Here is a 12,898-nt window from a genome sequence, read left to right on the forward strand (position 1 = left end):
AACTCCTATTTCAGTGTATCTGCTGCTATTACCCTCCTCTTTGCCTCCTTTGATTTTGCACGATGACCTTTTTCTCCATTCAGCCACATATGAATGCTTGGCTTCAGCAATTGAATAAGCAACTGGTGTCATTCGCCTGCTACATTTGGATGGCATTCATATATAAGCAATGACTGAAACTTGGCTTAAATGCACAAAAAAGCACTCCCTCCATACCTGGATTTGTGCTCACCATTTCTTCAGATTCAATGGTAAACAGACTGGCATGTCCATATTTATGAGAAAACAAGTCTACTTCAAAGGATTGAAATTTCAGAACATCGAACCTCTGATCATCAAAGACCAGAGGATTGAAGTTCTGAAATATTGAACCTTACAAAAATAATAAATAAAACTTACAAAACTTTTCACATTTTTGCACTTTGTTACTTAAATATACAAACTCAGAGATCTGTTACTTAAATATACAAACTCAGAGATCGCACTACAATGAACAGAAAAGAAAAGTTCCCATTCTGCAATGTATAGCGATCTTCATAGACAAGGTTCGATATTTCAAAACTTCAACCATCTGGTCTTCACAGACTAGTGATTTGATGTTTTGAAATTTCGATATTGTGAAGGAGACCTGAAAAAACAGATAATCTCTACACAGACTCCCAGAGACCCACAGATGGAAATCAATGAACTCTAAATCACACAAAACAATATCAGCTATCAGTTTATCACCTGCTACAGGACAGCTTTCATGACCGCAGATATTCAGGTCAGGTTCTCAAACATCATGGATGTATGACCCACAGGTACGAACTACATCTTTCAGGGAGAATAAGTACCCATTAATTGATAGAATACTTGCACATCCAGTGTAGGATATGAAAATCTCAGTGGACCAGATTGGTACTCACTCAGCAGGAGCACAAAATATTCTTGATCTGGTACTTACAAATTCAGTATTATCATGCACAACTCCAGTAGTAATTCCTTCCCTGAATAAGTCAGACCATAAGCTAATAAACCTTTCCCTCAAATGACCTAAATCCTCTGAAAGCAATATATCAGAATCCAAAAACTTCAAGCACATAAATTATTTGATAAAGTCTTGCAGTTCACTATAACATTACCAGAGACATCGCCACAGCAGACAGATTCACAAAGTATTTTTATACCCACATAAATAAATGTGTAGAATTAGATTCAAACACAATGGGAAATATAAAAGCAAGCCACCCTTGTGGTTCACTGACAAAGTCTACAATAAAGGAAAAAGCTTCAAAGCTTACAACAGATCTGAAGATGCCCAATTCAAGGAAAATATAAGGAATTTGACTAATAATTTAAAAAATTACTATTAAATCTACTAAGGCAACCCACGACCTCAGGCTGGCATCTGAAGCCAAGGATAATGAGAAATCATTCAGTTACATAAAAACAAGGGATAACACAATTCATACTAAATGGCAAAACTTACTTGGACATGGTGAACTTTAACAATATATTAGCAAATAAATTTAGTGTAAGTTACACTCCTGAGACAACTATCCAAAGCCCCAGGACTCCCCATATAACTCAAGCCCCTCCATCATCCTAAACTACATGTATAGCTAGTGCCATCAAAAGACTAGCAAACACTTCCTCCATGGGACCAGATAACATACTAGGCTGCTTATAAAGGAGTTTTAAACATACCTTGGCAGGACTACTACCTAAGCTATTTTACCCAAACCTGCCTACAGGTGCAGTCATGGCAATATGGCACACGGCACTGGTGATCCCACTTCATAAAAAGTGGCCCTACTACCGAACCCAGAAACTATAGACCTATTACGGCCTTGGAGATGTTAAAAATCTCATCAGCTTAGAGCTGCAGTAAATTGGCTTTGTGAAAGGTACAGCCTGTTTAATGAACCTGGAAAACTTCTTTGAAAACAAAATACGAGCTGTTGACAGCAGTCACGCTGTACAGACACCCTACCTTGACATGGTCAAGGCATTTGCTACCATTCCCATGTTACCATAATTAACATAAATGTATTACAAATAGACTCCTATGTGGTAAGACAGAACGCAAATTGACTAAACGACAGAACCCAGAACTCACGCAGTGCCAGTGGAAGCATCAGTGTGGTATCCTACATTAGCGGCGTAAGAACCATTTTATTCAGTACTGATTTCACTGGTGTACAAACTAACACCTATGACAAATCAAGTTTACAGATGACTGCAAACTCAGAGTTATTGTTAAATCACTCTGCGACATAGAAAAGAACTTACACTTGCAAATGGCATATTGAAAATTGGCTTAAATTAAATTAACTACTAAAAATACAACACCGGTCTCATTTGGCAGAAGAGAAAAAGAAAGCATGCCCCCAGCATATAGCACTGACAAAAATCACACTTCAAAATGAAAATGTAGTTAGATAACTGGGAATCTGGGTTGATAATTTCATGTGCTTTGATCACAAAGTAGCAATGGTGGTCAGGAAATCCTTCTACTTGGCGCAACTGATAGTCCACGCAAATAGCATTCAGATCTAAAGATGTTATTGCCCACTTGTACTCTACACTTGATCTGATCAGTGCTTAATACAATGCCCCCTTAAGATCTACCTCACCAGACATTTACAAAAGTTGAAAATACCTCAGGAGGTTCCTAACAAAGAGGACTACAAGTTTAAAATCCTTGTTACCAGAAAAGACAAAGCACTGTCTATCTTCTCTGTATCTTACAGGCTCCACAGAGGAGACCCATGCCTTGCTTTCCAAGCAGTCAGAGACCTAGATCTCTTGTTCCTTCATAAATAAAGCAGTCCCACGAATACCAAATCCAGGATCTAAGCCTGCCTTTGTAGATCACTTAAACAAGGTAGAGAGAGCGAAGGGCAGAAAATTGTTACTCAGTATTTCCATCACCTATGGAACAGACTCTCTCTGTGGATAAAGCAATGTGGTACATTATCTTCATTCAAACAGGACCTGGACAATTGGATGGGTATTCAGAAACTCATCCGTGCCTTGACTGGCCTAGTGCTCCTTGAGTGGGCAGGTACAGTCTGGGGTGTGAATTGGCAATGCATAACAGTTGCAAGACTCTGTACCCTTACACTTCCTGTGATACCTTTACATACTTCTTAAATGTGCTACCTTTAAAACAAATTCCCTAGTAGACATCAGTGAAGTGCATCAATACATGTAGCAACCACAGCCAGCTAATTTGGTTATGGTGAAATAGCTCCTAACAACTTAAAATGTACTACCGTAAAGTAACTATCATAATTAAAGTATTGCATCTTTTTGGCCATTTTTACCATAAATGTTAACTTCCCAGTTCTTAGTTAGGTTTTCTAACCATAAATTGTTACTGTTGTATAACAAGTTGAAAGTAAGCCTTTGGGGAAAAGCTTCTATGCAATCAGATCAGTCTGAATACAGAATGATGGAAACATTCAGTACAGTGCACTGAGGCCAAAGTGGATAACTCTGGACTGTATTTTTCTAGCCATGGCAGAATTTTTCTGCCATATAAAACCACACAAAATGTAATCCAAGAACTCACAAGAAAACTCACAGACTGTAAAACTAATCCAGACTAAAATCAAAATAATGGTAAAAATACATCTTCTCCAACCGTTACACCTTAATCCTAACATTAAAATAAACGAGCAGTTGGTTAATCTGAATACGTTCCCACTTATCAAAAATAAAACTGTTCTGGATTTCTTCTCTTACAAGACGGAACATACCTCTTCCATCAGAATCAAGTTGAAGCTTTCGATCAAGTACACCACTATGATTAGACAGCTAATGGACATTTGCAACAAATTCTGGAGAGACATGGATATTCCCGATCCGCAAATAGAGTTGTGTAAGGGAATATGGAATCTGCTAACTCGTAAAAAGAAAATGATATCTCACTCCTACAAATTAATCTCAGCGATTAGATGCACGAAAGAGGCTATCCACTCTAATTTTTGGCTAAAACAAGACCCATGATTTCCTCCAATGCCATTGCCCAAGCCACTCAAAAATTTTCCAAAGCTATTCCTCTATTAAAATTCAGATATACCCAACTTATGATTGTAAATAACGATATTACACCCCCTTTTACTAAACAAGATGTACAAGGAAGTCCCTCCCTTTTGTCAATTCTGCCCTAGGACGGCGGCAGATATTATCCACATCTTTTGGAGTTGCAAATGCACATACAGACTATGGTGCGCCCTCAGAGTCAAATTAGAAAAATGGGATATGAAAAATCTACCCTTTCATGGCAATTTGCCCTCCTTCACATACCCCCGGTAGACATGGAAATTAAGAACACTTATTTCCTAATAACAGCCTTTATGTTGATAAAATACTATATCACCCTAAATTGGAAAGATAGATCAACCCTATCATGGGAAGGACTCAAACAGATTGTAGGGAAGCATTTTTCTGCTCATAAATACTTGTGGCATTCCATGAGGCTAAATCCTTCACAGAGGGAAGCTTGGAAACTGGTATACGAAAATATATTAACATAAACACACTGCACTGGATCCTCCGACTTGGGGGTTCTACATAGATGGGCTGTGTATATTTGTACATAGTTATTGTATGTAGAGGATTTTTTCTTTTTCTGTGTGTACATATCTTTTAGTCATGTTGTAGGATTTAATTTATTATGTTATGACTAAAAATCAATAAAAAGATTAAAAAAAAAAAAAAAAAAAAATAATGGTAAAAATAGAATACTAAGGATTTTATTGCTGCCAACATAAATGGTTTCAACATTTCAAACAGCAGCCCTTATTGCTTTTAGCATCACCTAAAGGCAAGGCATTATCCCAAACTTACTTGCTTAACTCATGGCCAACATTAACCACATTTTGACATGATAAACCTTCCAAATACAGTGAAAGGCTTGGAGCTAATCCTTATAATCAACAACAACACACCTTAGAGTCTATGCCTATACATTCAATACAATACCAGAAATATAGAAGACCACAAATTTTGTTTTACCAATTTTCTTCAGTCATATTACTAATGACATGAATCAGCTTCTACACGAACCCTAAAATATTGAAACAGCTACAAAAAGGATAACCATGTCATAAGGCACCAGTGCTGTGCAATATTCACTTTTCACAGCTCTACTGACCACAATGACTGCAGTGATGTCCTTGCCAAATATCAACGTCTGCAAGGGCTTAGCAATGAAATGTTTGTTTCAATACAAAAAAAAAAAAAAAACCCTACTCCCGATCATCTCATGTAAAGCCATAATAATGCGTGCAAAATGGGAAGACCAAGAGATGTGCAAATAACATTCACCATTTCTACAGTCAGAACAAATATTTAGGGGCATTTACTTCAAGAGTCTAAGTCCCCACTGCATTATATAACTTCATCCTCCTCACAGCAAATAAATGAGACAATCACTTAATACATCAGCAAGGTATTCCAAAAGTACAGGCTCATTTCCTGCATACTACTACAGCATATAGTTTAATTCTCAATGCCACTTTTCCATGCGCTCTGACATTAGAACACATCCTCCAAAAAAATCACTACCAGGTCCCCATCCAAATAGTCACAACAACACTTGGCCTGTGGGGAACAAAATACTCCTTCCTAATGTTTACAGAAGCAACCACATATCGGCACATAACTCAAAAGAAATTGGAAAATGCTTTACAGGTTCTAGGTCTTGACTTAAAAGGGTTTTTGGACAAGCCCAGCAACCTAGTTGACACATTTAAGTTAATAAATGCAAGGGGTCTCTTGGTAACTAGGGAAATTGCATCTGCCATCCCTCATCACTGCAGATACCTTTGTATAAACTTTTTGTACATTTTCTTATCTACACAAAGTTAAAAAATGCCCCATATGTAACAACCGCATTTTGCTGTGGCAAACAGTCTAAGGGAAATGTATTCTTTTCCATGGAGTTATTCAGATCAGCAACTACACAAAAATCACAGATTATAACAAACATAACCGAGAAAGGGCAGCACGTCTCGTCCATAAGTCTGCCATTTCCTCACCTTTTGATACCAGTACTTGCCAGATCCCCAAATTACCTGGGAGCTGCCCGTGTATGTTGTACAGAGTGTGCCTGTCATTTACTTGACTAAATGCCCATCTTTACACAAAGCCTGAAACGTGGTTCCGGTAGTCTCAAACCATAATCAAATCTAAATTCGAGGCTTTTGAACCGTGTTGATACTGTTATGATCTAGACCGCCTAATTTTACTACCCCCGTTTGCAAAAAATAGCGATACCCCAAAGCATGACAGCTGATACCCCAAACTGTAAACAACATAACTGATCCCAATGAATGATGAGAAGTCACTAATAAAGGTTTGCTTGGACTAGTCAGTAGTCATTTAATTTCCTATATTATCCTGAAAGGTTTGCATTATCACTGCATAATGTGGCAACGTGAAACCTGCCCAACAGTCTCTTTACGGTAATTCCAAGAAGTGCTTGCCCATCGCCCTAAACCCGACACCAGGTTGCTCCTTACCTGCAGTCCACTCAGTAGTGTCCAGCCCTTCGAATGTAATCACGGAATCCGCTGTTGAGACAGCTGCCGTCGGCTGTGGCTGAGATGCTCTGCCGGCCTCTGCCGCCGCAGCTGCGCTCTCCGCTCCTTCCATCCAGCGCTTCTCCCGGGCTCGAACGACTGCCCCGGACAGGTTCACGCGCGCCCACCTTGAAGTAATCAGGCACCCGTGAAGTCCACGCAGTATACGGGAGAGGGGGGAAGGGGAAGAGAGAGCGTGTGAGTGAACCGCACAGCCCGATCACTGGCAATTCCTCCTCCGCGTATACACTTAGGTTAGATATAGTAAGCTACCGCTGCCTCAGTCTAAGTAGCACCACCACACTAACCGGTTACCAAGGGCGCCACGGTGACGAGCGCGCTAGAGCGCGTACCCGCTGCGCGTCGCCCGCTGTCGTCACTGCAGAACAACATGACGTCAGTCAAGGCATACAGAATGTGTCGTCAGTCCTACAAAGCGTCTTTAGTGGGTATATGTAATTTTCTGAAGATACAGATCAACAATCCAGTAGAACAGCTGCGGTGTTAATTAAAGAGAAAACAATGAAGTGAATGCTAGCAGTCTAAATATTAAGTCTATGGCAAAGTCACGTAGTTTGACTTGTTTACTAAGTGGTCCATACTATTCTTTACCTTAGTTTTTGCGGTATTCTTGCTTCAGGTATGTAGTATGGTACTCTGGCATAGTACGTAGCAACAAACAGTACTTTCAATCGTGTGTTTCGCCAAACAATAGGTTAATTCAAAACCAACCACGTCATTTGGAATTATTCCAAAACCGACATACTTCAACCAGGACCAGGGTCCAAAAGAGTCCAGATTTTTGCAGAATGTCCAGATATTTTCCTCATATTTTTGGCCTGCCCATGACAAAATGTGCGTGTTTTTGCTGGTAAATCCCCGAAAGTTTGATAAGAGACTTAGGGACACAGGTGGACAGTGGTCTCATCTTCAATAACCACATCTCCACGTTAGGAAATCCTTCTATGTAGCACACCTCATCATTAAGGGCTTTTCATCCAGAAAAAAGTAGGTAATTGTCCCACTGTACTCATCCCTCATTAGACCCATTATAGAATACAACGCTCATTTGATATGTACCTCTCAAGACATCTGCAACAACTGGAAAGGCCGCAGAAATACCTCACTAAAAGAATCACAGACTTAAAGCAGATGCCCTATGCTGACCGCCTTAAAAAACTCCAGCTATACTCTATCGCATATCGTCTACTCCGAGGCGATCTCTGCTTAACATTCAATGCCATGCCAAACCCAGAGCTGTTGGAACATGCTACACTTAAAGAAATCTCAATCCCTCAGAGCCACATGATCCAGGGATCTAAACCTTGTCATCACAATAAACAAAACATGCTGGAGGGATAGGTTCCTGACCCAGAGACTCCCTAAACTCTGGAATAGACTGCCCATACATGTCAAGCAGAGCGTCTCTTTGGTCCTCTTCAAAAGGAACCTTGATTATTGGATGGGAGAAAGGAAATTCACCCTGGAGATCACGTCAGTCACCCTGCTAGACAGGGGTTCAGGGAAGAACTAGCCAGGGAATTGTTATGGCTAGGCTTGTATAGGCCCTAGGTCCGATAGCCTAGTACCAACCTATGAACCTATAAATCACCGAAGATGGAAGTCACTAAATAATGACACACACTTGATTTTTCAGACAATATCTTTAATAAAATGCGAACACAAAACCTGTTATTCTAGAAACGTTCTAAGTTTATAAGAGCAATATTTAAAATCTGCACCTAGTTTTGGAGCTTTGTGCCTTTGTCCAGATTTCTTGTCCTAAGAGCTATGCCCCTGTCACATGAACAAATAACATTTAATTTACAAAAGGAAAGTAAGTAACAATATGAATATAGTTGTGGAAACAATTCTAAACAATGTAGTAATCTATCTAGTTGTTTCTAGTCTCATTGCATACATAAGAAAAAGGAAAATTAATCTTAATGCTCTTACAACAGAAAATGCTTAAGAGCATGAGTCAAATGTACTGAAAGTGAAAACTAGTGAAAATAACTAACAAAAATAGCTGAAATCAAATGTAGTTGTTTTTACAGTTAGTTGATATGAAACACATTTATGTAAAATATGGGGTGCCACTACAATGAAAAATGGCTCTTTCATTAAGGAGTATTCTGATTGTGATGTATGACCATGACTGACTCAAGACTCCCTGCTAATGCTGAAAGATGCCTTTAATATATGGTAGTAATATCAAGCAACATACATGGCAGTTTTGTGACTCAGTGGTTAAGATCTTTGCTGCTCGTGCGGAGGTTCATTCCTGACCTCTGGTTTCTGGCTGTGTGGAGTCTGTGTTCATTATGTGTCTGTATAGGATTTCTTCAGGTACTCCGTTTTTCTCCAAAAAATGTGCTGGTTGACTGGCTGCTGCATATTATCTCTGTGTATATGTTTAGGAAAACATGTGTGTCAGTGTGTGTCTGTCTCTCTCTGTGTATACACACACAAAGCCTCATTCATTTTTCATTGCCCATTTTTGTTTCTTTAACAAATCCAGGTTCTTTGTGAGATAGATGCTATCTCAGCAAGTAGTGGGACCAAGGAAGTAAACTGATTCCCGATGGGATGCCAGTCTATCACAGGCTGCATAAACACAAAGACCATACATGCACACACATAGAGGCAATTTAGAGGTTTGCCATTGCACTACGAGCATGTTTTTGAAATGTTGGAAGAAAGTAGAGAACTCAGCTAAACCTACAGGGATTGAGGAAAAGCAAAGAAACTTCACACAAACTGAACCCTAACCTGGGAAAAACAAGATAGCCAAATACTGGGAAACTCCAGTGCCACTGCCATACTCTCCCATTTCACTGGTGAGTTTGTGTGTGTGTGTGTGTGTGTGTGTGTGTGTGTGTGTGTGTGTGTGTGTGTGTGTGTGTGTGTGTGTGTGTGTGTGTGCAAGCGCACATGCATAAATCAACAAGAAGTTACTTAAATCAAAATTATAATCACTGAGTGTATCACAGTTTAGTGACACTGTGACGCAGGTGACATACACCGAATGAAAGCTATTCACAAAGTTCAGTGACACTATCACACAAGTGACATCCATTGAATGAAAGCTATGCAGACAGTTTAGTGACGCTGTCACACAGGTGACATACAGTGAAAGAAAGCTATGCAGATGATTCATGACATTTTCACACAGGTGACATAATACACTGAATGAAAGACTCACAGACAGTTCAGTGACACTATGACACAGATGACATATGCTGAATGAAAGCTATACAGACAGCTCAGTGACACTATGACACAGATGACATACGCTGAATAAAAGCTATGGAGACAGTTCAGTGACATTATCACACAGCTGACATACACTGAATGAAAGCTATTCACACAGTTCAGTGACATTATCACATAGCTGACATACACTGAATGAAAGCTATGCACACAGTTCAGTGACAGTATGACACAGGTGACATACACTGAATGAAAGATATGCAGACAGTTCAGTGACATTATCACACAGCTGACATACACTGAATGAAAGCTATTCTCACAGTTCAGTGACACTATAACACAGGTGACATTGTGCACTGAATGGAAGCTATGCAGACAGTTCAGTGATACTATGACACAGGTGATATAATACACTGAATGAAAGCTATGCAGACAGTTCAGTGACAGTATGACACAGGTGACGTACTGAATGAAAGCTATGCGGACAGTTCAATGACATTATCACACAGGTGACATACACTGAATTAAAGGTATGCAGACAGTTCAGTGACACTGACACAGGTGACATACATAAAATGAAACCTATGTAGACAGGTCAGTGACACTATCACACAGGTGACATACACTGAATGAAAGCTATGCAGACAGGTCAGTGACACTATCACAGAGATGACATGCACTGAATGAAAGCTATGCAGACAGTTGAGTGACATTATCACACAGGTGACATACACTGAATTAAAGGTATGCAGACAGTTCAGTGACACTCTGACACAGGTGACATACACTAAATAAAACCTATGTAGACAGTTCAGTGACACTATCACACAGGTGACATACACTGAATGAAAGCTATGCAGACAGTTCAGTGACACTATCACACAGGTGATATAATGCACTGAATGAAAGCTATGCAGACAGTTCAGTGACACTATCACACAGGTGACATTCAGTGACAGTATCACACAGGTGACATACACTGAATGAAATCTATGCAGGCAGTTCAGTGACACTATCACACAGGTGACATACACTAAATGAAAGCTATGCAGATAGTTCAGTGACACTATCACACAGGTGACATAATACACTGAATGAAAGCTATGCAGACAGTTCAGTGACATTATGACAGAGGTGACATGCACTGAATGAAAGCTGGGGTGTTGATACTGGTTCTTCTCTTTCCGCTACTCTGACTGCTCATGCTGGCTACATTATTTCAGATCATTATACTTATGAGGAGCCTGGTCCTCACTCCTAAGGCTGTAATTCTCCTTCTCAGGTCAACAGTGAGGTCCTTTCTCATTAATTCTGATTTTCAAAATGATGCATGCTACTAATGTCAAATGCTGCTTTCATACCTACACAAATACAATAGCCAATGTCTCTTGTGCACCTCATGTAGTGCATGACATCTCATTTTACTCCAGGATAATGAGCTTCTACAAGACATTTGGTAGTTAAGGCCTGGGAACATAGCAGGCAGTGATCTGGCCTTCGACAAACATAGCTGAGACAGTAAGAAAATCACTTTATGTCACCCGACTCATAAGCAAGAGTATGCATCCACATCCAAGGAAGTTATAGTGCCACTCTACTCTACCCTTATGAAACCCATCATTGAGTACAATTCTCCCTTTGGCATGTACCTTACCATGCATTCACAACAGTTGGGACATCCTCAAAGGTTCCTCACCAGGGGAATCCAAGATAAGAATATCTTGTCCTACATAGATTGTCTTAAGGCCCTATCTCTGTACTCAGTCTCCTACAGGTTACTGAGAGGTGATCTATGCCTGGCATATAAGACATCTTCATATCCAGCTCTGATGGATCTCTTGCACATCCATGAAACAAAAAGAACCAGAAACACAAGATCCAAGGACCTGAACTTTGCCTGTGACATAGATAGAATACACTGGAGAGACTGACATGTGTCTCAAAGGATCCCCACATTATGGAATAAGTTCCCCATCCACATGAGGCAGAGTTCATCCCTGTCCGTTTTCAAACAAAACCTTGCTCATTTGATGTAAAATTACAAATTCACCCCTGGTCTGTCCCTCAAGTTTCTGATTAACAGAGAGTGACTGTAAGTAAATTAATCCCCAGCTAACATAACCCCCATATAACCCCTAGTTACTAACATACTCCCATCATATAGGTGCCCAAGGTACTCAGGGACAAAACTGGGTTAGGGTGCATGGCTAGGCCTTTAAAGACTTTGGTGGTCATTAGCCTAGTATAAACCTATGAATCTATCTTCAGAGACATAATTAGACTGTTATTTTCTTAACAACATACATGTTCTCTAATGTGTGAAATTCACTAAAACTACACCATTTCCCCAGACTATACTGTAAACACTATGACACTGTACATAACATGATGTGCATTGATACAGATATGCCTAATAGCAAGAGACAATAGGTCAATATCTATGTGAAACTCCACACAATGCTGGCCATAGACTGCCTTACAGGAACAAGAAGAAACATATATAACTGATGCGCAGTTATCTTAATAATCATATGAATATTTTCAATATTTCAAATTGCAGTAATAGCTCCCATCTTATATTAAAAGCAACTGAAATAACCATAAAACAGGATTGTTAGGAAATTTGTTTTATAGTTATTTCAGTTGTTATGAGGACCCTAGAAAAGTATCCCTTCATATTCTTCCACGGGGTGAATGACCTCCATTGTAGGGCTCAGATGACATGGGAAACCCATCTTTTATCCTTGTTCTACACCTTTAAAATCTTGCCCTTAAAAATAAGTCTCTTCTCTCCATGACAAGCAAATAATCATGAAAAACATTTCCAAGATCAAAAATCCACAACTAATAGCAGATTTCAGGCCAATATTCATTTTACCCAACCTAGGCAAAATCCTTAAAAAGATAATTTTTCTTAAAACTCACACAATTCCTTCAAAATCATATTATAGTTTTTGGAAATTGGCATGAATTTTAGTCAAAAAGGAGCACCATGATAAACCTATACACAGTTGCAGATACTATCCTCTAAAGGATAGCTACATTTATACCTACTGGTGTAGTTTTCATTGATTTAATCAAAGTATTTGATTTAGTGGACTACTCCCTCC

General features: G+C 39.4%; 1 protein-coding gene across 1 annotated transcript in view; it reads right to left on the reverse strand.

The window, feature by feature from the left end:
- PIP5K1C (phosphatidylinositol-4-phosphate 5-kinase type 1 gamma) overlaps positions 1-6,933 on the reverse strand; it is a 1,117,364-nt gene extending 1,110,431 nt beyond the window's left edge. Inside the window, exon 1 of the mRNA XM_044053870.1 lies at positions 6,516-6,933. Within this exon, the coding sequence (XP_043909805.1) occupies positions 6,516-6,648 (133 nt within the window). The 5' untranslated portion in view covers positions 6,649-6,933. The remainder of the gene's footprint in view (positions 1-6,515) is intronic.
- Between the last annotated feature and the right edge of the window lie 5,965 nt (positions 6,934-12,898).

This window comes from Protopterus annectens, chromosome 13.part0, assembly GCF_019279795.1.
Source record: "Protopterus annectens isolate FY-2018-M chromosome 13.part0, PAN1.0, whole genome shotgun sequence".
Lineage (NCBI taxonomy): Eukaryota > Metazoa > Chordata > Ceratodontiformes > Protopteridae > Protopterus > Protopterus annectens.